Genomic DNA, 25,395 nt, shown 5'->3' with positions numbered 1-25,395 from the left:
CCATCAAATTATAAAGCTGCTAAATTGAACGACTCTCAAACTGTGTGTGTGTGTGTGTGTGTGTGCGCGTGCCTTAAATAAACAAAATGCCATAAACAGGCAGGGTGAAATGTTTGTGTTCCTTATTAGAAAGACGAGGGGTCGTGACGTGCTGGCTGCTCACTCTAAATTGGGCTGGGTGAGGAACCAATTAGTGCGGCGTAGAACAGTTAAAATTCTCATCCCCTCCTGTGCCAATCATCATAATGCAATTTCAGCTGACAAATTAAGTCCAATTTACAGAGACAATTAAAGTAACTAAAATCAGAAACTAGGTTTGGCCCCCTCCTTTTCCACCCTCAGGGCTCCAGTGACAATAAGCGTATATATTTTTTCCCCTTTTCTTTTGAGAGGAGACAACAAATGAATAAACCTTTACCTCAGCCGCACTCTGATATGAGTCCTTACACTATCCACTTACCCAGACAGAGCAAAAGGAGCGAATAGAGACGGGGGACACAGTTGAGGGAATCACAATTGGACCCAGAATGGTTGCATTGGAGATGAGCAGCCACGGCTCAAGGTAACTGAACAATTCCAGTCGAAAAGTAACTGTCTGCCTACTCTGAAGTTTATTTACACCATACAAAGGATCTAGATAAGAGACATAGTGAAGTGTGTGTGAGTGTGTAAGTTTGCGAGAGTGATAAAGGCAGAGGGGCAAATCCTATTAGAAGGGGAAGTTGATAATGGGAATGTTGACAATGGCAAGTGTTCAGGACTGATAATAGCATTGACATGAAGTATTGGTTGGATTGCCATAAAAGTTGGTACAGACATTGTTGTTCCCCTCAGGATGAACTGTAACAACTTTGGTGATCCCGCACCATCATCATGACAAAATCTAATTTTGCTCAATACTTGCAAACCTAATGACAATCCCATCAGCCTCCGCTGTACACGGAGTTCAGTGCTAATTAGCATATATTAGCATACTAACACGCTAAACTAAGATGGTGACAATGGTAAAAAAAAATGCTAACATGCTGATGTGAGTATTTAGCTCAAATCACCAGTGTGCCTCACAGAGGCACCAGCCTGGCTGTGACTCTTGTTCCTCTACTGTTTACTGAACCACATCTTCCACTTTTATCATCATCACTGTCCTGAACGTTGTGGCTTTGAGACCCTCTTCCTTTCCATTTCCTTTCATTTCTTATTCTGACATTGATGAATGAATAAATTACATCACACTGGACATTTTGATTTTGTAAAGAAAACAGGCAGACTAAATCCATTTCCACCTGCTCCCATAGATCAAAGTAGGACGAGGCTCTGCTTGTTGATAATGCAAAGTAAGTCCCTCTTTTGCTTGATTTTCTTTTGAAACCAAAGGGGAAAATTAGCATATTTCTGACTGGACTAAATATGGCGAAAAAGTCGCCTCTTGCAGAAAGAAAGGGAGATGGCCAGAATACAAATTTGGCAGTTGGCACTACTTCATGTCTGTCCTAATCTACGGAGCCAAAGGGATTACAGGGCAGCAATGTCCCAGCATTTTAACCTGACATATTCACTGACTGCTACACTCAGTCTATCTGTCTGACACACTCTCTCTGCCCCTGTCTGACTGTAGGCAAGGCCTCAATCCTCATCTGTCAGTGGGAGTGGATAGAGACAGACAAACAGACAGACAGATCAACTGACTGAAAGACTAAGCTAGCAGCTACAATTGTCTAGGAACACTGAGTCCAATGATGACAACACATTCTTATCATAGCCACAGAATGTTCTCGGAGTTGTACATCACATAACGTCCCTGAAAAGGACCCGTGGGCAAAAAATATTGAAACTTTTCCCTGCCTCTTTCCAAAACGTATTAGTATTGTAGAACTGCAGAGTCTTACTCTTCATAACCATAAATCCCTCCAGAAGTACAAATATTGAAAAAGCAACAGCTTTGGGCAAATTGTCTGAGTGGTTGCTTGGTAGAAACACTAAAATACAGCTTTTGTCACAGTGCCTCTTGACAGTCCTTTTACAGTTTTTGGTGCAGGATGCTGTAAGAAAAATAGGTCATCTGGATCACATTATCTGCAGTTGTGAAGATGAGAGATTTCAGGTGCTCAAATTTATTGACTTGAATTCATTTACAGAGCCTTTTGCACCTTATTCAGACCCATTTGTGCCTAATGACATGTTGATATTCACCAAACCAGGGCAAGCGCTTGAAAGTGGTTTTCGCATTTTGCATGCGATCAGTGAAGTGCATCGCTCTTCTTATTTCATATGCATTTAAGGGAGGATCAGGCAAAAAAAAAAAAAAAAATGGGAGATGCAAGTGTGGTTGATGGCCCATTCTGCTGGATTTATCAAGGTTCACACAATTTGCAAAGGTCAGTTTTGTATGGAAAATGACCTGCCTTGAAAGCAGGTGCCGATATGCAATGGAGGGTTGTGAAGAGAGAGAATTTAATTTAACTTTGTTCCAGGAGAATCTCAATGTGTCAAAAAGGGGGCTGCATTGAATTAGTCCACCAACAAATTGTAACAAATTCTTAGATAGCAGAGGGTGCAGGAATAATAACCGAACACATTGTCTGACTACAGTATTAACGCAGACCAGGAGAGGACTGAGTTATGGCCATGTGGTCAGGAAACTTGACATCTATTAAACTAACGCATTACATTCTTTTGATAAAACAAGTTGTGGTGGCTTATCCTTTCTTTTATGTCATTCAATGTTTCTATTATTTCCTTAGGTTTGTTTAGTCATACTGCAAGTTATTTTAGACTTAATCTACAACTTTACTAAATGTTTTGGAATGTTATTTATCTTATTACTATCCTGAAGTTTATTTACATTTTATGACTTCTAGTATTTTAGCATGACTACATTTTGATGTCTTTTTTTTGAGGGTGCCTTCTCAGTCTGTGCATTACAAGTATGCCATCCTGCTGAAGCATATCAAACGGCCGCACACCCAGATTTTTTTGACATACCTCGCCAACACTCAAATATTGATCTCCCAGCTTGGTTTGTTGCTTGCCACACCTTCATACCATGTATCGCAGTCCTTAATTGCAGCCACAAGTGGCAGCAGTGCTGAGCAGCACTCCAGTCAATGAGCGTCATCTTTGATTTAACATGGACTGTATCGACTTTAATCATCCCCCTCACCATCTGCCTGACAGTGATAAGTCACTGGGGAGGTTGCTTTCCCTCCAGTGATTTTGTTCTTTCAGCATTCTTCCTGTAAAGGCTATTATGAATGCATGAGTGACTGAAATGTCAAAGTTGCCTCCGATAGCTATTGACAACTCTGACACATAACATAATGGCACTGGATTATCACGAGGATATGGCATGGGCACATGGATAGAAATCTGGAATTATTGGCACATCCTCACGTTCACTAAGCATTAGCCAGTGAGAGACAGACTAAGCTAAACTCAAAGGAACTAAATTAAAATAAATAAACAAATTCCAGACTTCTGCCACCTTATCAAAACCTCATACAAAGCTGTCCATGATAACCGATATCAATCAATTTGGCTCCGTTGAAGAAGAAGGTAGCTTAATGATCCGAATATAATGACAAAGAGAAGCAAAAGGGACAGACAGCAGCAGTCAGCCATCCACATCACAAGGCAAAACAATGAGTCGGTATTTATATTCAGAAACCTCCGTAGGCCAGACAGACACACACACACTCACAGAGCTTAATCAAGAAGCAGATTTGATTGCAGGACTATTGAGAGAGGGACGTCTGCACAGACATATGGAGTTCAGATCGACCGTGACGATGACTTGTGCTCAGTGTGTTGAGCTGATGTGATGAGACTTTAGCTCTATAGTCACACAAGTGGACACAAATGTTTGGAGTGACTGATGAAACATCAATCTCTTTTTTTGTTTGAGGTCAATCCGATGCCTTCTAGTTAATCTGTGCTCACTGAGCACAAACACAGCGCACAACAACGCAAATAAACAAAAACACAAACATTAGTGTAATTGGCCAAATATTACACAACATATTGATTGTAGCTACAGTATGTACGGAGAGATATTGATCATATCATAGAGCAATATAAACTCTGAATGTTTATTTTCTGGATTAGAGGCTTTAAATGGCAACCACTAATCAAACATGCCTCAACATGTCAAGGCAAGCAGCCTGAACTCTGACCCCTGAGGAAATCATTGGAGATTAGTGTCAATCAGTAACAGAGTCGAGTCTGTCTGAGGCGTGTGATAATATCTCCATGATAACCTCCAGTCAGGCGTTTCTATTGGAAGGGAAAGGGTCCCTCCACGACCTTGACAGAAGAGCAGACATATTTCATTCCTCAATCCCTCTCTGTAAGAGACTGCAAGATTGTTGCCTTTCTGATTTACTGCCAATCAACCACGGCAGATATTCTGAGCCAACGGCTACGCAATGAGAGAAACCCAAACTGAGGAAGTTGGCTTTTATGAGTCAACGCTGCTTGGTATTTTCATCACTGAATGTATGAAAGTATATACTGTGAATGACACTAACTTATGTAAAGTTTGTAGTTGCCTCGAGCCACATTTACTGCAAAATGACATTAAAAAGCAGTTTGTATTTCCCTTCTAGCGGACTATCTACGCTTGACAGTGTTTAATTGGTCCATTCAGGAAAAAAAAAAATCTGTGTGTGTAGTTAATTGTAACACTAAGCTTAATTATGACTGTGTGCACATGTGGGTTTCTCGCGGCAATATCTGGGTCATTTTAGGAGACAAGAAACAAGCCCATTTGCCAGCAGGCCATTCACACACCACATTTGCCCTCATTCAACTGTGTTGTCATCAAAGCCAGCAAAGCCATCTGCCACCCTGCACTGTGCAGTGCCCAGGTATGGCGTAGAATTGATGCAGGCTTATCATTTACTCCCAGACCATGAGGGAACCTCTGTTTTAAAATTTCCATTTCTGCAATGTTTTTGTGCAGTGTGTCAAATGTAATATATATATACTTTTTTTTTTTTCTCTTTCATTTACAATGACAGTTTGGCAAAAAAGCGTCATGTTTCGTGAAGCAACGGTACACTGGGTTTGGATGTGAGCAGTGTTTGTCACATTTCTATGCTAAACTGAACCTCAGGACATAATGAACAGGATGACTTCTGCACCCATGTGTGTTATCAGGCAGCAGCCCGTCTTGAATTCAAAACACTTCTTACACCACATTGGCTACAGAATGTAACACAGTGTCTGTCTTTCTCCCCCCTCTCTGTTTGTTACTCCACTTGAAAAAACACTGATGATCTCAGAATATCCAAATCACATTATGTCCTGCTATCAAACTTGATAGATTGGACCTTGATACTTTAAGATCTGTATCATTGTGCTACGCCTTTGATTGCTATCAAAGAGGTTTTCTGTGTGAAATGAGGGGTTTTCAGGAGTCTCGCTTTATTGGACAGATTATTACTGTATATGCTGTCAGAATACGGCCAGGGAGGAAGGATTGTGGGTAAAGTACCAGATTTAAACGCAGATCATGGGCAGTAAAGAATAGTTTGTGCTTTCAATGGGACATTTGTGTTTATTGTAGAGATAAAATGATTTGTTGATAAATCAATTAACTAATTTAATGCTAATACCTCTGATTCTCAAGTGTGAATATTTGCTGTTTTTCTTACCCTATCACATACCTTTGGGGTTTTGGACTGTTGGCTGAACAAAACAAGCCATTGGATATCAACTTAGGAAAATTATTACATGCGTTTTTAACTATTTTCAGATATCTTATAGACCAAACAATTCATCCATTAATCTAAAAAAAAGAATCCTCAGGTTAATTGAGTTGCAGCTGTAGTTTACGGCAGTGATGTTCTTTATTTAAAAAACAAAATAAATAACATCACAAAACCACAGTACCACACGCATCACTGAAACACTATTTCAGAAAACCTTTGTAAAGAGAAAAGCCAACACGCTGACTTTAGCTATGGTAGGAAGTTTGGCATGGATGGTTTTGTGCTCAAAAGTAAATTAAAACCAGTGGAGAAGAACAAATACAGTAGAGAACGAACAAAAGCTGATCAAAGAGTAACTATGACACACACACACACAGCGCAAGCAGTGAATCCAAACCTATGAATCTAATCTTTTGTTTTCCTTGGCAGATATTATATGAAATCACTTAAATCTATGTTTGAGCTGATCTTAATGTAGCTTGTTAATGAGTCCCACTAGCTGCATGCCAACTTGAGACATGAGGCAGCCAATACTCACTCTATTATATCCATATTGGTTAAACGAAAGGCAAAATAATTTACTCTTCACAGACATTCTGTAACAAGCCCGATGTGGAAAAATACATTTCAAAATGACAGGATTTGACTCAGTCGACACATGTGGTCTACGGCTTATTAATGGATGGATGAGCAACTAGCTTGAATTCTGTGCAATATTTTGTATTTGTCAGACAAATAATAAAATATACTAAGATTTCTTACATTTCATTTGAGGTAAAAGTTTTTAGAGCTGTTAAATTGGTAAAAGTAAAAATGACATTACTTATCTGCTGGATTCCTTCATCAACATGTGCACACACACACACACACACACACACACACGCGCACACACGCACACGCACACGCTAAGGATAACAGCTGAGTAGGCAGATGTCCAGACAGCTGTGGATACAAAAACAGTTTTGACGACTCTTTCTTTTAAACCAAGCCAGACTTGAGACTCCGGATTGAAGTCTTTAGAAACTGAATATAATGATGATTAAGAATAATATTGATATTCATCTCTCTTGGCTTCAGGTTAGTCTCCCCAACGTCTGTGCAACAATAGAAAACCAAATTGATGTTAAATTCCTAATAATTCCTGCCAATAAACAAGTGCTCCTCAAACTAGATTTTTTGAAGTGCACATAATTCCACTTGGCTGGAAAATGGGTCATTTCCCCAACTGCTGGAGCTTACCTTTGAGTGAGCCAATTTGCCAGTTTCAATTATTAAAGGCAGCACCTGTCTCCTTTCAAATTTCAGTGGCTCAGATCACTGTGCGAACAGCCCTGCAGAGACAAAATCCACTCTGTCGGCAGATTTCAAAGTAACAGCCATCGAAATAAAGCAAGATGTTGGTGTGATACAGGATTCAAAGAGGAGTGATGCAAACAGACCTCATCTGCTGTGATACATAGTCACTCTCCGGCATCCCTCTATCCCTTTTCCTTACTAAACCCTCATTGAGTAATTGGCTTTCTCTTGGCATGGAGTTGTCCAATCTAAATGGTAATTTGGAAGGCCCTCCTCTCGTCACAGGTGGTAATGCTTGTTTACTGGAAGACAGTTACTCTATACGAAAATTAGAGTTGTAATGAGAAGGCAGGGGTCTGTCTGACTGTCATGAGACAATACATGTCAAAATGGAGAATCTGGTCTAGAGCACTTCAAGTGATAAACTACATATTGCCTGAGGCTCGGCGGTTTTTATCCCAGAAAAAAGGAAATACAGTCTAAATTCAAATATTTACTTGCTTTTCATTATTTGTTGTATTTAGTTTATCAATGAAGCCCTTTCTGAGTGTGTCTCCTTGTTTACTTATGTTTTCCCCAAGTGCTCTGGTTTCATCCCACATTCAAAACGCATGCAAGGTAGATGTACTGAAGTCTCTTAAGTGTCCACAGGTATAAATTTCTCTCTGAATTAGCTCTGATGGATGTGACCTGTCCCGGCCTTCCACATATAGATACTGGGATACAGCCACCTTAAACAGACTAATGGAGTGAAGAAAGACAACAAATCAATGTGTTGGGTGAACAAATAACAGCAAGAGAATTTCTCTGCAGATTTTTTTAGTTTTTCACTGAAAATGCTGCATAAACAGCTTCCTTTTGTTATTTGACTGCAGACATAGCAGTTATTTGAATATACTGTCAATTATCTCAACCTTTTCCCAAGTGCGCACACTGAAGTATGTTAGATGTCTTCTCTGTTGAGAAAATAACTAGCAGGTCTAAATTTCATTCATCGTTTTGATATTCAAGTACTGAAGTCAAAGGCACGGGCATCTGGGAAAATAATCTTCTGTCCTCTGCTTTATTTTTTCTTGTTTTCTGACCTTGCAAGGTCTGAGCATATCACACCATTTTGTATCTTTATCTTTACTTTTGGATGGCATGACAGCATATCAAGGATGGAAATTGCAAAAAAGTGCAGAAAGGGAGCAACATGATTTCAGGTTCTTCAGAGGTGATTTGGTTCTCTAGTCTATTTAACAACTAATTCTGTAAGTAAATGACAGTTTCATAATGCTCCAAAGCTTAAAAAAGGATTAAGAGTTGCATTGGAGCATTAGATGAAAACATTTTTATCACATACAAAATGGTTGTTGCAGGTACTTAATCTGCCACAATCACAACAGGCTTTCAGAGTCACAAATCCTTACACACCACTGCTTTTAGTTTAGTTTTACTTCAGGGATTAATAAGGTTGCATTCAATGACAGTACATTTGACAATAATGCCACTGCTGCCAAAACTGGGAGTGAAGTAATTGTTTTTTTATGATGCTCACCATGGTTGCATAAACTGGCAATCCCCCATAATAATCAAGTTTACTTGACTATACAGACAGAGTTGTGATTTTGATATTTACAAAGACAACTGATTTCAGACTCCCCAGTATTCATTTAATGACAACATCCGATGGTTTGCACAAACTAGTGGCCAGGTTTGGTGTCACAGTAAGTCAGTAAGTCTGAATGGTTATAGTACAGCAGCCTGGTGTTGGTTGCCCATGATTTGATTGATGTAACCATGGCAGTAAGGATTTAATCAACTGAAGTATTTGGGACAGACTCAAAATGTGGTGAATGCCAGATACTAGGAACAATAACACAATAAGGACAGGACAGACTGCTCATTGGCATGAAGAAGAAAAAACTAAAGGAAGAAAAGGTTGTTTTCTCAGCAAATACTAGGCACATGTAAAATATTTGTAAATACGTGCAACTAAAGAAAGCTGAGGTCAAGTAAGAGTCTCTATCCCGAAAACAAAATTCTGGCTTGAAACTGAAGAACTTGCCTTATTGTCAATGCACAACTGAGACTCAACCTGTGGCTCTCCCTAAGAAGCCTTCATATGCTACACAGCAGCACGCAGGCTTCAAGTGATTTCCTGACAGGTCGGTGAAACTGAAAAAGCACAGAACAAAGAAAATGACTTTGGAAAGAGTGTCTGGGGATGACAGCATGGATAAAAAATAGACCATTGCTGAAGTTTAATCTCAAAAGGACCAAAAACACACATACAGCACTATGTACGGGAGAGGAGGAAATTAATAGTTTCTTCAGATCACCAAACATGTCTTTTTATACTTACACAAGTAGCATGTTTGGTCCCAGCAAATCAACAAAATTAATACCTTTTTTATGAGATCACAAAAACAACCAAGCAAGGAAGGACTGCCCAACACAGCAAAGTATTAAAATAAAATCAATAAATGACAATTAGTGAACTGTTTCACAGAATCCTCGGTGCAAAACAGTCACATTTTGAGACAGACAAGAGCTCCCCAGCCGAAATCAGAGGCAGTAACAAAAAGGAGTCATATTTAATTCAGGACACTTGGCCTCAGGTATGTGTAAATTCACTGCTGCACTCTTCTCCCCTTCTCCCTTCTTGTCATCTTTTATTGATTCACAACTCAGATTACATTTTCATGATATATTTGGGTGCAGAGGCATCATCTCCCCAACAACCGCAAGTATCTGAGGCAATATTCAGAATGATCCAGCCACATGCCCCCACATCCGTAATCATTTTACAATGCCCTCAATGCATACCCAGCTGCTGTATGCCAACTTAAAGCCATCTGCCCATGCATAATTCCTAGATTCCTTATTGTTGGCTACACAACACGAACAGTACATTAGCAGAACGGTTTTGAATAATACAAACCTGAAGGCTATGCATGATGGATCCATACCTCATTGATTTCCCATTGAACACTATGAGAAATATGGCTGGGTCCATCAGTCACTGCATATATTTTGCTCATGTGTCACAAGGTAAGATCTGTTCATATTATTTCTTTGTCACTGACGGGCCTACTGGCTTTTTGTAACGGGTTGTGTGACACCAGTGAACTTAGACTCTGCAGTAAGGCTGGTATGATATCTACTTTTGCAAAAAGACAAAATGGCTTCATTGATTGATAGTCATGTCTGTAGAGCTCTGCATATTTTGTGCAGATAAAAGGCTAAAAGCTACTTTAGAGGTTGACGCCAATGATGACTACAGATAAAAACTGCAAAGACAGCAGTAGCAGTGACCTTGGGAAGCTATATACTTATGCATTCCTTCAGACAGCGCATATCCCCTCTGCGGGTACACTGTTGCTCACATTCTCTTATGGTACAAAACTTGAATAAAAATTTTAAAACAGCACACTGTCTTGCTCTCGCTTACAGCTAGTACATTTATAAATGTACAATGTTTTGGTCTGCTCAACCTTCATCAGGGTTATAAAAACTGTAACTGAAATACTGCATGCCATTACTTGCTTAGCCTGGATTTCTATTTCTTACGTTAGTACTTTCAAGTCAGCACCTTCCATTGTGGAAAGGAAATTACTTTCCCTTGTGCAAGTGAAATAAATCTCAGAAAAGTATGTGTAAGTGTTTAATATCAGTATGTCTGGCTGGGAGTTGGTGCTGGAAGGCTGGGACTGAGGGAAGCGACAGTTAACTTAATCAATAGTCACGGTGATGAGGTGGCTGCATTGTCCTGCTCACAGCTTGAGACAGACACCAGCTGCACTGCCAGTTCAAAATAAGTTTCATCACTTCCTGTACAGAGTTCATGTGCATTAGGCACCTGATCTGTGTCACATAGTGCTACCGCACTGTTTTACTACTGTTCATACTTTGAGCAGTGTAAATCCCACCACTGAGTTCTGCTCCACGACCTAAACTACATCCAGACCTTCTGGCCTCTGCATTACTCAACCACATGTTGGAAAGAGCTTGGAGACGAGAGCAGGATGCTTGGCGGCAACAAGCGAACATCCATCTTATCCACGATATCTTTTGATCAAGTGGATGTGGCAATTACCCAGAGGACAGTCTGTATATTTAATTTGGGTTGTTTTGAGGGAGTTGGATATATCAACTGGTGGTAGGCTACTTCTGAAGTTGTACCCTGTATCTCCTGCAGATCTGTGGTGTGAGAGAACTGCAAACAGGGGTTGGATGTCTGTGGGTTTGATGTTATGACAGTATGATTGATTTTTATACACACAAGAACGGTACACAATTCCAAATGAAATAGCCTTTTGATGAGGTTTTTCCCCATTCCTCCACCTCTGGACTAAAGCTGAGATGACAACTGAACTAGTTTCTAGTCTCTTGGAACATGGTCTTTAAGGTGCTCTAATTTATAGACAATAGTATTATGAAGAAAAATGCTTTTTGGTGCTGTATATAACCATCCTTAGATGTATTTGTATTAGTGATATCTTGTGTCCCCTCCCTTTTAGGGGCATCAACCAAGAATAAAGAGCCAAATGAAATGTATTTTCTAAATCACCAGCCATCCCACAGGAACCAGATGGAACTTCCTCACAAATTTCCGGCTCAACAAAGTAACCTGAATGTAGGTCCGTGTTCACTGACAACAGGTTTTCTGCATACTTGAGGTCAAAAACCAAATCTGGAGTCTTCCTCTATAACATTAAATACACATTACTAAATAAGCAACAGTCAAAGTTGAAGTTCAAAAAACAACATCTCTAGTTCATATTGGTGAAGAGTTTAAGACCCAAAACTCAGCTGATCTGCTTCATGAGTGCTGTGTGGGTGTGGTTTGAGCAGAGATGTCACACCAACTGTCATCAGTTTCTGATTCAAATGAGGCTAAGTCCTGATTGGTGCATGGAAATGTGACATCATTGTTTTCACAAACACAAACACTGAAATCTGATGTGGAATAATCAAAACTGTTCAAACTTTGGCAGAACATTGAGCATTGACATAGGACCCCATCAGCCATAAGAAGAAGCTAATTGAGAAAATAAGTTTTCAAGGCCTTTAAATCATCTCTCATCAGCGGTGTCTGTCACACATCGTAGATTAACGATTTAATCAAAACGCTGCTCAGTCCTAATGGTGACAATGTATACCACTATAACTCTTTAAATTAGGAAAAGTGCAGTAATTTTTGTTAATTCAGACAGAAGACATTTTACATCCTGTAAAACCTGATTTTTACTTATTGCATTAACCACTTAACACGCAACATAACCAAAGTTTTTTCCGTTTCTCAGACAAAAGCAAGAGTTCCTCATCCTTTACCTGAAAACCTGAGTTATAACCACATGCTTCCAAGTCATAACTCAAAAGAAACATGAATACATATCAGTAGCAGACTAGTGTCAGCCCAGTGTTTGACCTTTGCACAATGAAGACAATGTCTGTAGGTGGCTCTCTCACGCCTGTCATCCCGCTGTTAAGCTCTGTGCACACATACACACAAGTTTTAACAGTTCAACAAAACTCGCCACGCTCCTTTAAACAATTAGTTATACCCGGGGATTCCCCAAAGACTTTCTCGTCAATCGGAGACAGCGGTCAATCACGTCATTAAGCATGATGATCCACTTCCAAGAGGGAAAATGAGGGATGAGAGGAGAGCAGAAGAAGGGGGGGGGGTAAGAAGCCAGGACAGGAGGAGGAGAAGTATCCTGGAGAGATGAGCACAACAGACATGAAGAGAGACTCAAGAAACAGAGGAGGGTAAAAAGAACAAATGCCAGAGGGAGAGAGTTTATCGGGGTGCCACACAGGAAAGGGATGGCAGGCTGTGATTAAAAAGACAAATCACTTCATTCACAAAACATGAGCTTTACAGAGACACATCCAGCCAGCAAAGTGCAACTGAATTTGGATTGACTGCTTGAGATAATGATGTATAAAACAGTAAGCTGTCACAGTACTATGAATACTTTTGTTGTTGAAGCAACCACGGAAATGAGAAATGTCCTCCCAAAACAAGCACATTAATTCTGTATCTGAACATTAAGTGGTCCTCATTCTTTAGTTTACAAATAATTTAATCATTATAATTTAGAAATACTGATGTGCATAAATATAAAGTATACTTTGAGGGAAAAAAATCACTCCAAAATCAATATAGTACAAACACTAAAAATTCAAGGTAATTAAGTGAATCCAAGGGCATCAATCAAGATGGCTTCTGTGTGATGGCATTATCTAGGGAGGCTTTAGATCTCTCAGATTTCCTTTCATCCCAGTTGATCCTCATATTGCTTACGGAAACAGTCTCCCACAGGAAAGAATTCCCAGGAACGTTCCTGGTACATTTTCCACACATAGGATTCCTGGCAAAGACAACAGAGTAATAATATATGTCACTAACCATGCCAAACTTGTCCATTCTTTGTCTGTGAGCGCATTAGATCAGTAAAATAACAATCTAAACAGTTTCCACAAAGAATACCATTAAAATTTTAAGATCTTCCAACATTTTTCTAGCTTGGTGGAAAAACATTTTCCACATTCCAGCTAGCAGCTCCATCTTTAATCTATACCTGAGGACCTAACTCAATTTGGAAATAGCGCCCAATTGTCCAAAATGTTTCCGGCTGATGAAATGTTTTAAATTTTCTTCCTTTTATCACATCTGCAGCATCACATTCAAAATGCATTCTGTGCCACAAAGATAAATCCAAATACGACTGGATTTATTATTTTCATATTACACTTACGTACACTAAGTTTGAGACACAAGAGAGAAAGAGAAAAAGATGCAGCTCTTTAAATGCAGTGAAACAGAAAATGTTTTCACTGATTGAAAGCACACCTCTTTGATCCCCTATGCAACAGATCAATTAAAATATTTTTTAGTGAAAAGGCATGAAGACAAGGGAATTAAAATACTTGCCCACTAGCAATTAGAAACCCCCCACTGGCAATGGTTTATAAGTAAAAAAAGAAAATATAATCAAGGGGTATGTCTGCCATGTATATTATCATAAAATGTGCGTGTCCGGACTGATAGGACTTTTGAGAGACAGTGTGAATACAGATTCTGTCTTGGTTGAAAAGGTTACACTACAGCTTTGTCATTGCCATGGCAAATGCTGCAATTAAAAAGGTCACTGAGACAAGGAGGAACTGTAGTGGAAGGATATATTAAGGAATGTGAGATTTGACTGCATGACAGCAGTATTGTCTAAAAGCACACCTTGTTCTTGCTTTGACTGGATCATGCAATAAGGCAGAAGAGAAAACTATTATACCTGCCCCGTGTGTTCAGTTTCATCCTTGTTAATAAGGTACATCAGAAAGAATCTGCAAGGACAGAGAATACACACATACTTGGATTCGATATGGAGGGATTTACACTGGGTAGTAAGTTAGCATTAAATGAAGAGCCTGTGATTACGTCCTAGGATCGTGGAGATTATGGAAATAGTTAAGTATTTCATGTGGAAATACAACTACAGATATTTTGACAATCAAGTTAAATATTTACTTTAATGCTTGCAAATATTTGATGATTGACATGAAGCAAGACAAAATACAGATCGCTCACTTTATTGAATTATGATGTTTCGGACCTTTATCAGGCAAGCTTAAAATGTCACATGAATCATCACCAATCACTACACATACACATAGACATGAGCAGGCAAGAGTCCGTCAGTCATCATTAGTCAGTCATTTTTAACCATCCACATAGCAGTGATCAGCTGTGCATCCACCCACGTGATGTACGCTGTTTGTGTTTTATGTGCAAAACCACTGATTTTTAAAGAAAATTGTGTTATAATAAATTCTTTGCCATGACATTTTTTTAAATTTGTGTCTTGGGTAATTATTACTTTGTTATGCTTTTAAAGCTTTAAGCTCTACAAAACATTTTGAACACATTGTGAGGATTTTTATTTGAGCCTTGTCATCGAGTGCATCCTGTTAATATATCTATTGACATGTTTTTCTTTTCTCATAGTATACGAGGATTGTTCTACTGTGTTATATTGTTCGTGATCAGAAAAAGCAGTTAGCGTCCTGTGATTGGTGGATTCTTACCGGCTCATGTCTGTATTTGTATGGTAGTGGACCTTCTTGACATTTTAAACCTTTTGTGATTATTAGTAAAACATTGATAAATATGAAACAAGACAGTGGTTTGAATCTGAATTGTAAATGTAAGTGGTAGATATTGGGGAGGGTAAACATAACACTGCCTTTAATATTTTACACCAAGAACATGCCTAAAACAAAACAGAATAACACATACTGTATCCAATTTTGGCAACAATGGTGTATAGGGATATACTGTTAAACAGCCAAGTGGGTGAATGATAACCACAAAGAACACTGATGGAGGTGTAACTGCGGGTTTTAATGCTCTTCTTTTGTTTCTTATAAATGTTTAGTGATGGTGGAGCATGCAGAATATTTACGCATCACGATATCTGTGAAAGATAATACAACAACATGACATGCCTTTTTAGCATGAAAATATCAACTTGTGAGTTTTAGTATTTGTAAAATCATCGGCCACCCGAGGCATGAAGGTGGTGAGCATGAATCAACTCACAGATAGTTGGCCAAGTTGTGCTCCTGTAGAGTGTGAGTCTCAAAGCCATGAGGGACTTTATCAAAGTATTCACTTCCTATTCCACATATAAAACATTTGGTCTGCAGGAGGAGAGATGTAAAACATGTTCATGAAACAGGTTTGAACAAACATGATGTTCTCTAGAGTATTAGAAAATGAAAAAATAAAATCCAAACCTCAAGACCAGAGGTCTTTTGTTTTAGTGCTCTGTGACTCAAATGTGGTATTTAGTCTGCTAGCGCAACAACATGACAAATTTTAAGTTGTTTTTTTGTTTTTTTGCAAAGACACTCAAAGGACGCCCACTAAAAGCAAAAGACTGTAAATAACAGCAACTTAATACTTTCAGGATTACTCGTTGCCAGGTTTTCAAAAGACACAGAGGGGCATATTTGCTGAGGATTTGCATCATTTTGGGGGTACTAAAAAGTCTAATTACTTTCGTCCATATTTACTATGTAGCCATACAAATGTTTTGTGCTGGTAAAATGAAAATGAAATTTCTGTTTTTTGGTTAATGCAACATATATTTTAGGGCTACAAACTATAGCAAAATGGAAGTAGTAGCTGAAACTGATTTATCATTGCTGAAATTTGGAAATCTGGGAAAAGCAGCTGTAAGATTTGTGGCAATGTTTTCTTTTTTTGAGACACAAACTGGGAAAGAGACTATATAAATGAAAAACACATTAATAACTGATGTCGGAAAAAATGACAATAGCATACTATAACATAGCATACATTAATATAATACAATAGTAATCATCATCGTTTCCCAGCCCCTGCCGGCTTCTGGTTTCTTTAGCCTTTGGCAACCTAACATTTAGTTTGAATTCTTTCTGAATTTGTTTTGCAGTCAACTGCACAACAGCTCTCTGCTATTCTTTATGTGAATGTACAGTGGATACTGAATGTTGTGTTTGCCACTCAAGTGGAAGTGACTATAACAACTATACCTTCAGTCACACACCATGTGATGTGTACCCTTTATATTTAGAGGGTAGCTCACTACTATTTGGCAGATCCTCTGTGTTGCCTTGTTGCCTCAGCACTCCAGCCTTTGATTACCTGCCTGCCTCTCCTGCACCTTTGGACTTGTTTGCCTGTTCTGATTACATACCTGTTGCTGATTGTCAGTCTGCCTGACCACATAATAAAGTCTCTTTTAACCTTATTTGTTCTACCTGCAGAGTCTGCTTTGGTAAGGTTCTGTTCACACCTGTTGCAGCCTTTAGAGGCACATCATTGAGGGATGTGTGCACTGTGGCAACCTGGTCAATAAAGCTACTCCATAGGCTCCAACAAAACAAGCGTCACAGAGCCCAACTCTGACAAAGCAATTTGTGGAATATGCTACTGCATCTAGCCTTCACTTATTAAGCTGAAACTTTCCGGCACTAAGTCTTGTGTCACTCATGCTTGCAAACTGACACAATTAGTGTTTTTAGAGACTGTAAGTGAAATAATGACTGAAACGACAGAAAATAATCAAAAATTACAAATGTATATTCCGTGTGTGACAGTTACCAGGAATTGTTTTTTCTCAGATTGAACTTTCTGTAATTATTACCCACGCATTAAGCAGGAGAAAGAGATCTTGGTATCCTCTCATGAAGGCCAACGGTAATATCGTGTCCTGTGACACGAGCGCCCACAACAACTGAATCTACGTAATCTACCTAATATCTTGTGCAGACAGTCTTCTCTTCACACACACTTAAATTAAAACTGATCTCAAGATTACTTAGATACTGACTTTAAGCAAAGTTCAATAGTCTTTGTATCTAAATCTGACACAGCATTACATACTGTACAACCTTAATACCACATGAAATGTACTCAAATTGTTTGGATGGTACATATCAGTAGTGCGCTTGTCTATGTTCAAATGTGTGCATACAAGAGAGAGTGTTTGTGTGTGTGTGACAGAAAGTGTCAAATCTCACCTCCATATCCTCTTTCACCTGCTCCTGCTGGTCACGCAGCTCCCCAAAGGCATCAATTATCAAGCCTGAAAAAGGATCAGATTGTATACGTCTGTGTCTGTATCTGTTTGTGCACAGGTATGCATGTGCATGGCTGTGCTAGTCTCTGAATGGCAGGTGTCAGTGAAAGTTAAGGACTCAGTGGAATAAACAGATACTTTGTTCTTTTTCCAACTCCACATGAAAAATTCATCAAACATATTCTAGTCAAACAAGGTGCATAAAATGGATTTGTGTGCGTCTTCGTAAAAACATGTGGTATACATGTTAATGCATGCAGGTGCAAGGAAAAGGGTGACTCACCCTGGATGATGGCCAGGAGGATGACGATGACAAAGAAGAAAAAGGTGATGTCAAAGACCATGCGTTCTACCTCAAACTCATCTCCAGCAGGGTCCTCGATCTCGTCACCAATGCCCCCGCCTGCACGCACTCCCACATACATGTGGAACACGTAGCACTGAAGGAAGAAACATATTTATTGCACAGTATGCATTCCACCTGAGGATGAGGACACTTTTTACTCAAACTATTCATGCAAGACAGGTATGAGGTAAGGGGATAAATTGAAAAGTATTTAAGACGGACTAGAGCATTAGTTTCTCCAAACTCCAAGGATAACACTGTACATTGAAAATTCAAGCTGCAAAACAAAGTGAGAATCTATTTAATGCATTTTTATGCTCCTCTCCTTGATGGTTGCTTTTGTGGGGGCATTTAAAAGTTTCAAACAGGCAGCACTTTTACACAATTTCACAGAATAGCAGAATGTTTTATAATCAATATTCTTCGCCTCAGACAGTATTTCCCCACAAGGAGTTCATGTGAGAGTATGAGGCAAGAAAAATTAACATTCAAGTTGTCTGGCAAAGACTGTACTATTTTTTTAAGTGCCAGGGATGATATTTTCCACAAGGACCTTGAACTAAAGCAACACCAGAATTGACGGCTTAACTTTTCAGAAACGTTAAAATTTTGAAATGGTATTTTCTTCGTATATATAATTTTGCCATTTTGAATTGTACTAAAACATCTTGTTGCGGTGTTGTAATAACTGGAAAGGGATTGCAAATCACTGTTGCTATAGTGCTGCTAAAAGTCAAGCATAAACGTTAACAGAGTGAGTGTGACTGAGGATTAAATATAATATCCCCTGCCTTCTATAATAGTAGGGTTTTATTTAAATGCTATCGCTGCCCATCCGCCTGCTGTATGAGTGACAGTGGAGTCCACATTAGAATAAAGCAGGCGGCGGGGTGTTAATGTTGTGAATGGCCAAACAAAGAGCTATGCTGAGGTTTGAGGAGCTGTTTTGTATCCATGTGTCCATCATTTTATGGAAAAGTAGTGGAAGGACTAAGACAAGAGGCTGTTCTCACTTCAACAATAGGGATCACTGTCAGAATCCTGACAGAATCCTCTACCCCTCTAAATCTCAGGAGGTAGAAAATGAGGTGTGTGGCTATGTTTGTACTAGAGAGATCCACACTGAGAGATAGCGAGGATAGATGGAGGTAGATATGTGGAGAGACGGACTACTGTGTGTGTGCGCTTGTGTGTGTGTGTGTCAATAGGCATATTTAACTCACAGTGAGCATGTCGTTGCACTTCATGTCTTGGGTGTTGTTGTCGTCACTCTTGTTGTAAAACTTCCTGAAGAAGTTGAAGGCCACGACAGTGTAGAGATACACGACAACCGCCAACAGGCCCACAGTCAGGACCAACTGATGGACACACACACAATTACAAAAGGACAGACAGAGGCAGATGGGCTTTAATACGCTTCTTCATCTTAGAAAAGCTCCAATATAACCCTACAGCGTGAAAGCAAACACCACATGCATGCAAACTGAACCACTGAACACACATTAAGACAGATGGATAGAATTAAAGACAGGCCGACACACACACACCTGTTTCCCATTGTGTGTGACAGAGGAAAGGATGGTACGAAGTGTCTTAAAGCCCATGGCGATGTCCAAAAGGTGTGCAGCAAAGAAGAAGTTGTTATAATGACCCAGAACTGACATGGCCATGTACCAGGCCAAGTACAAGAAGGACTGTGAGCACACACATAAGGACATACACACATAAAAACAGGCAATATAGATTACCAGGACAGAGAGAGCAACAAATGTGTATTCTAGATAAGGCAGAATCACAGGATATTACCACCGTCACTTCTGTAGCATGTGCAATTGTACCAAACAAAATCTTTGCACAGGAGATTAAACAAATTAGGCATACGTCATAAAATATCAGATATCTTTTTACACACTCAGGGCATACAGAAACAAATCAAGCAAAAGCCATTAAATACTAGACACAACCAAACTTACATTATCAGTGAACACAACTCCTAGTTTCCAGACTTGGTACTTCATGTCAATGGAGTTAAATCTGAAATAAATAGCATTATCACGTAGATACATGATGGTAAGAACCTGGATAATAAGGTCAAAATGTCCATGGCTAAAATCAGACCCTTGTTGCTACAGTGTCTTTTCTAAAAAGAGCCTGTTATGTGGCTTCATCTCAGAATGTCCTGTTCCTCTTCAAGTGCCACATACTGTACTAGGACCTTCTTTTGTCTGGCCACCACTGTTAGATAACACGCACAAACACACAACCTCACAAACACAAATGCACAATATTAGTGAAATGGCTATTAATAATGGCATAGGCTATTAATAGTCAACCGTCTGAAATGTTATTATCGTAAGGTGTTACAAACATGGCCCAGCTGGACATAACAGTATATCAGCCCATAGTGTTCATGTTCATCATTTAGGATTCCCATTCACCTCTATAGTAAAATGCATTAGAGAAAGAGCTAGATCGATTTCTTGATTTGAACTTTTTATATCAATACCAGGTTGCCTGTATGCAAGCATACATGCAGCAATCCTACAGAGAAGGATGCCACATTGCTATCTGTGTCTCTTGTGTACAGCCATCTGCTCAACTGCATGCTATATTACCTATCAAAGGCTAGAATTATTCATTATTTATAACAATGAGGTATATACTATACTGAAATAAAAACGCAATTGGTGATTATTTGAAGATCCTGCCCTATGATGCATTATGCCTCAGTGTATGACATATATTAACAAGAAAAAACTATTAGAAATGCTATCCTATTTAATAATCCATCATATTTGTATCTGAAATTGCATATAAGCCAATATAAATGAGACTAGATAGCTGCAGTTTCCTATGGGTCCCTTTAAGAATGAGGAATGGTGAGGACTTGTGCTTTTTTTTCTACTCACAGAGAACTCCAGGCTGTGTCTCTCTTGAGCCTCTTCCTTTCTTTTCTCTCAGAGCTGAAGTCTAAAGCAGCTTGGTCCAGACCTAGGAGTTCACTGATCTTCTCACAGCCGTAAAAGTCACCGTACTTATCCATCACCTGACAGGGCAAGACGACAGGTTTATATAGTGACTAAAACAATAGTATCAGTGTCTTTTCATCTGAATAAAGAATGACAAGAGGTACCTGGCTGGATTCCTCTGCACAGTCTGTGCCATAATGAGATGGCAGCTTAGACAGCTTAGTTCTGCTGACAAGATGATGGTGCTGCTTATGATAGCTACTGAATAAAACAATAAGGATTTTCTGATAGCTGTGCTGCCGATACATGATTTTCATGGGGCATAGTGGTTGCGCCCCCCCACTCCTACCCACTGTGGCACGGTGTTAATGAAATCTTACAAATCATTTTAATTGACTGCAATCTTACAGAATATAAATAATTTGTATTGATGTAGGCTTATATTTTACTCTTTACCTTCCTACTAAATGGTGTATACATTGAACTTTGGATAGTAATAATAACTTAATTCAATCATGTGACAGATGCAGAGTTTCTCCGTGTTGTGCTGCCGTGGCTCTAAGAAACTTTATGCCACTTGATTCATCAACTTAAACCAAGAGCCAACCACAGTCCCGTTTTATTACAGAGCCATTTTGTTATTACGAACATAAGCAATATCTACAACCTCCAAGCTCAAAAGTGGATTACCAGAAGCACTTGAAGGCATATACCATCTATTTTACTGTAGGCTCTTAAAATGATGCCATACAGAGTATTAAATGCAATGAGGCAGTGCTAGACGTACTTTATATAGAGTGTGTGGAAAAAGTGGGAAAAAAGCTGAGGCCCAGGCAGAAGTGCCTTAAGATGCAGCTATATATTGTATGCTCCAAAAAAATACATTTCTTTCATAAGACATTAGGGGATAAATAGTTGCTTTCACGTCATTTTACTTAAAATACATTACAGAGAGGTATATTTCAGAGCATGTTTACTTGATTCACAGGAGTCTCAGCCCATCACAATCAGCTGTGGTGGTTCCAAGTCAAGCCACCTGCCCTTTGTCCAATTTTGTAATGTTCAGGAAAATGCCAAGACATTCCCAAGCAGTAATATCAATATGGCAAAGAATATGGCTAATATTCCTCCCAGCCCTTGTACTCTGATGAGGATATTACTGATAAGATGCTGCTCTGATGCCTTCCATTTGGGCAGTAGAGGAGGAATGACCTTTGAAGACTTAGATTTTGATGACTGGTTCTCCTGATTTAATGCATCTGTGAACTAGTAAAACCAGGTGCAGTAGTATTTAACAGACCTTTGACATAGTTTTCGTCTCTACAATATATTGTCTAACTAAAATTTTCTTGAAAAAGAAAAAGAAAAACAATTAATTAATGTGGAAAAATTAGGAAGCTATAGTGTTGCACTGTCTCTGGAGACAAAAAAATAATTTTCGTAACTGATGGGGGAATAACTACACCTGCCATTAAATGGCTCATTAAATTTCAGTTAGTTTCTTAATGCAGTATCACTGAGTGAACTATGCACACAATTGCATTCATGGAATAACACATTTAGAATAGTATACTGTGCAAACTGCAGTCCTCTGAAGATCTTACCTTCCTCTTCACAAATCTATCCCAGTAATTATTTGGAAATGATCTGAAAAGTAAAAAAAAAAGTATAAAAATATTAATATACATTAATACACATTCCTATACAACTTGTAACATGAGTATAATATGCTATCAGCCCAGTTGATTATGTGGCGATGAACATACGGTGTGTTAATGACCAGTCGGTCCCATTGCCCTTTGATGTCCTCCTCGGGGGGCTGCTCTGTCACATACAGCCCGTCAAACTCCAGCCTTCTTGCCACTTCCTTCTCACGTTTGAAAATCACCAACGGTACCTGCCAATCAAATACACTACAGTGATCACCTGACTCAGTCCGGTGTTAAATTGGCAAAACTTTAAATCTCTCAAATTCAGATTAGCTGTATGGGTCAGAGTGTATCTTTGTTACCAATGCACTTAATTGTCAATTCTTCTGTGGATATAAAATGTCCTTTTGGTCTATAAGATGGTGAGAACTAATTTGAAAAAGTTAAATTATGATAAATCTTCATTATAAATCTGCAAAAGTACGCGCTCCAGCCGGTATACCTTGAGGCGGTAGTAACCGATAATACAACAGAAGGAGATGATTGTGTGTGCCACAGCCAGGAAATGGAGCGATGGCTCCATGTATCCACTGCTCTCCTCCAGCACAAAATAAACTCTGCCCTCGGTGTCATCTTCAGCAGAGTCCAGTTCTTCACTGTAAACAGATGTGGTCACTCTCTCCTCTTCTTGTGATGCGGGCAACGATGCTACCTGGGAAGACAGTAAGAGGCCGAACAAAACAGTGACAAAGCATACTATTTTTAACGCACAAAATTATGCAATACAATTCAACAGCACCAAGCATCCAAAAAGACCAACTGCTCCCTGACACAGTCTCTGGTGGTCTTGTATGTTCTTTTGAATGCTCTTAATTTTGTTAAACCATTACTTGTGAATATTCATACATTACAGTAAATCTAAGCAGCAGGAGTTTTTTTGAGTGGACAGTGTGAGATCAGCAGGTTATGTACACAGACTCATGGCTGTAAATAATTGCAATATTACACATTTGCAGTCATGGAAGAAAAGCTTAGATCCTTTATTTAAAGTAAATGTACCAATACCACACTGTAAAATAGCATTCAAATTTTAAAGTAAAAGTACAAAAGTATTAGTAGTAAAATGTACTTCAAGTATCAAAAGTAAAAGTATTTGTTATGCAGAAAAATGGCCTTTGTGAGTCTTGTATTATTACACATTATGTCATTCGGTTACTGTTACTGCTGCATTCTTATGTATGTAGGATTTTACCATTTGGGTTGGTCCAGGTGCTGCTAATGTTGACTAATTCTAGTTCTGTATATATTTCATGTGATGATCCCAAGTTTGGCATGTGCGCATGTGCCTGTTATAGTCACAGTGTAGTTGAAGTGTGAAAATAGCATGAAGCTTAATTAAGTAATTTACTTACATTCCAAATTCACCACTGCAAGTTGGATGTAATTTAGAATTTCTCTCATAAGCACACTCTCACCTTGTAGAAGAGGAGGATGAAGTTGATTGCAAAGGCGACAAACAGAGCCAGCAGGCGCATATTATAGAAATTCCTTGCAAAGTAATTCTGTGGAAAAAAGAAAAATGGTTTAGGGGTTTTCTACCTGTATATATTCATGTCTGTGCATGCAAATCGAAGTGCTTGTAAGCGGGCATCTTTATCTGTGTTGGTGTGTGTGTACACATACAGTTGTGTTCAAAATAATAGCAGTCCCACATCACTAGCAAGATAAATCACTGTTTTTGTTAAAATTTCAACTTCTACACTGCAAGTAAGTTTCTAGAAGGTTTAGTAAAGGTATAGAAAACCAACAGACCCAACAGGCATGGCGTGCATGCTGCTGATTCTGTGAAACTGAATCATTAACTGAAAGGGGCGTGTTCAAAAAAATAGCAGTGCTGAGTTCAATAAGTGAGGTCATTGATAATGTGAAAAAAACAGGTGTTAAACAGGTGCCCCTCATTTAAGGATCAAGGCAACTGACGCTGCATATGCTGGCTGTGCATTTGTCCTTGAAAAACAGAGTAAAATGGGTCGTTCAAGACACTGTTCAGAAGAAGAGCGTTCTTTGATTAAGGAATTAATCAAAGAAGGGAAACCCTATAAAGAAGTGCAGAAAATGATAGGCTGTTCAGCTAAAATCAGACGACGTCTATGTGAAGCCAAGCTACCAGTAAGAAGCCCCCGCAAAGTCCCATTGTTAAAAAAAAGACATGTGCTGAAGCGGTTACAATTTGCCAAAGAACACATTGACTGGCCTAAAAAGAAATGGCGTAATATTTTGTGGACTGATGAGAGTAAGATTGTTCTTTTTGGGTCTAAGGGCCCCAGACAGTTTGTCAGACGTCCTGCAAACACTGAATTCAAGCCACAGTACACAGTGAAGACGGTGAAGCATGGTGGTGCAAGCATCATGATATGGGGATGTTTCTCGTACTATGGTGTTGGTCCTATTTATCGCATACCAGGGATCATGGATCAGTTTGAGTACATCAGAATACTGGAAGAAGTCATGTTGCCGTATGCTGAAGAGGAAATGCCCTTGAAATGGGTGTTTCAACAAGACAATGACCCCAAACACACCAGCAAGCGAGCAAAATCATGGTTCCAGACAAACCACATTCAAGTAATGGAGTGGCCAGCACAATCCCCGGACCTTAATCTCATAGAAAACTTGTGGGCTGACATGAAAAATGCTGTTCATGAGGCAAAACCAAGAAATTCAGAGGAATTGTGGAACGTAGTACAATTGTCCTGGGCTGCAATACCTGTTGACCAGTGCCAGAAGTTGGTCGACTCCATGCACCACAGA

At 39.2% G+C, this 25,395-nt stretch overlaps 1 protein-coding gene across 1 annotated transcript in view; it reads right to left on the bottom strand.

The window, feature by feature from the left end:
- Positions 1-13,273: 13,273 nt before the first annotated feature.
- LOC139294576 (ryanodine receptor 2-like) overlaps positions 13,274-25,395 on the bottom strand; it is a 61,496-nt gene continuing 49,374 nt past the window's right edge. Inside the window, exons 93-105 of the mRNA XM_070916493.1 lie at positions 24,063-24,149; positions 23,090-23,299; positions 22,705-22,835; positions 22,543-22,585; positions 20,879-21,015; positions 19,943-20,003; positions 19,517-19,663; positions 19,193-19,327; positions 17,907-18,063; positions 17,565-17,629; positions 15,598-15,698; positions 14,291-14,342; positions 13,274-13,369 (exon numbers count right to left, since the gene is read on the bottom strand). Of these exons, the coding sequence (XP_070772594.1) occupies positions 13,274-13,369; positions 14,291-14,342; positions 15,598-15,698; positions 17,565-17,629; positions 17,907-18,063; positions 19,193-19,327; positions 19,517-19,663; positions 19,943-20,003; positions 20,879-21,015; positions 22,543-22,585; positions 22,705-22,835; positions 23,090-23,299; positions 24,063-24,149 (1,422 nt within the window). The remainder of the gene's footprint in view (positions 13,370-14,290; positions 14,343-15,597; positions 15,699-17,564; positions 17,630-17,906; positions 18,064-19,192; positions 19,328-19,516; positions 19,664-19,942; positions 20,004-20,878; positions 21,016-22,542; positions 22,586-22,704; positions 22,836-23,089; positions 23,300-24,062; positions 24,150-25,395) is intronic.

The sequence above is a fragment of the Enoplosus armatus genome, chromosome 12 (assembly GCF_043641665.1).
Source record: "Enoplosus armatus isolate fEnoArm2 chromosome 12, fEnoArm2.hap1, whole genome shotgun sequence".
Classification (NCBI taxonomy): domain Eukaryota; kingdom Metazoa; phylum Chordata; class Actinopteri; order Centrarchiformes; family Enoplosidae; genus Enoplosus; species Enoplosus armatus.
The sequence above is the reverse complement of the archived record's forward strand: the minus strand, read 5'-3'. Positions and strand labels throughout refer to the sequence as shown.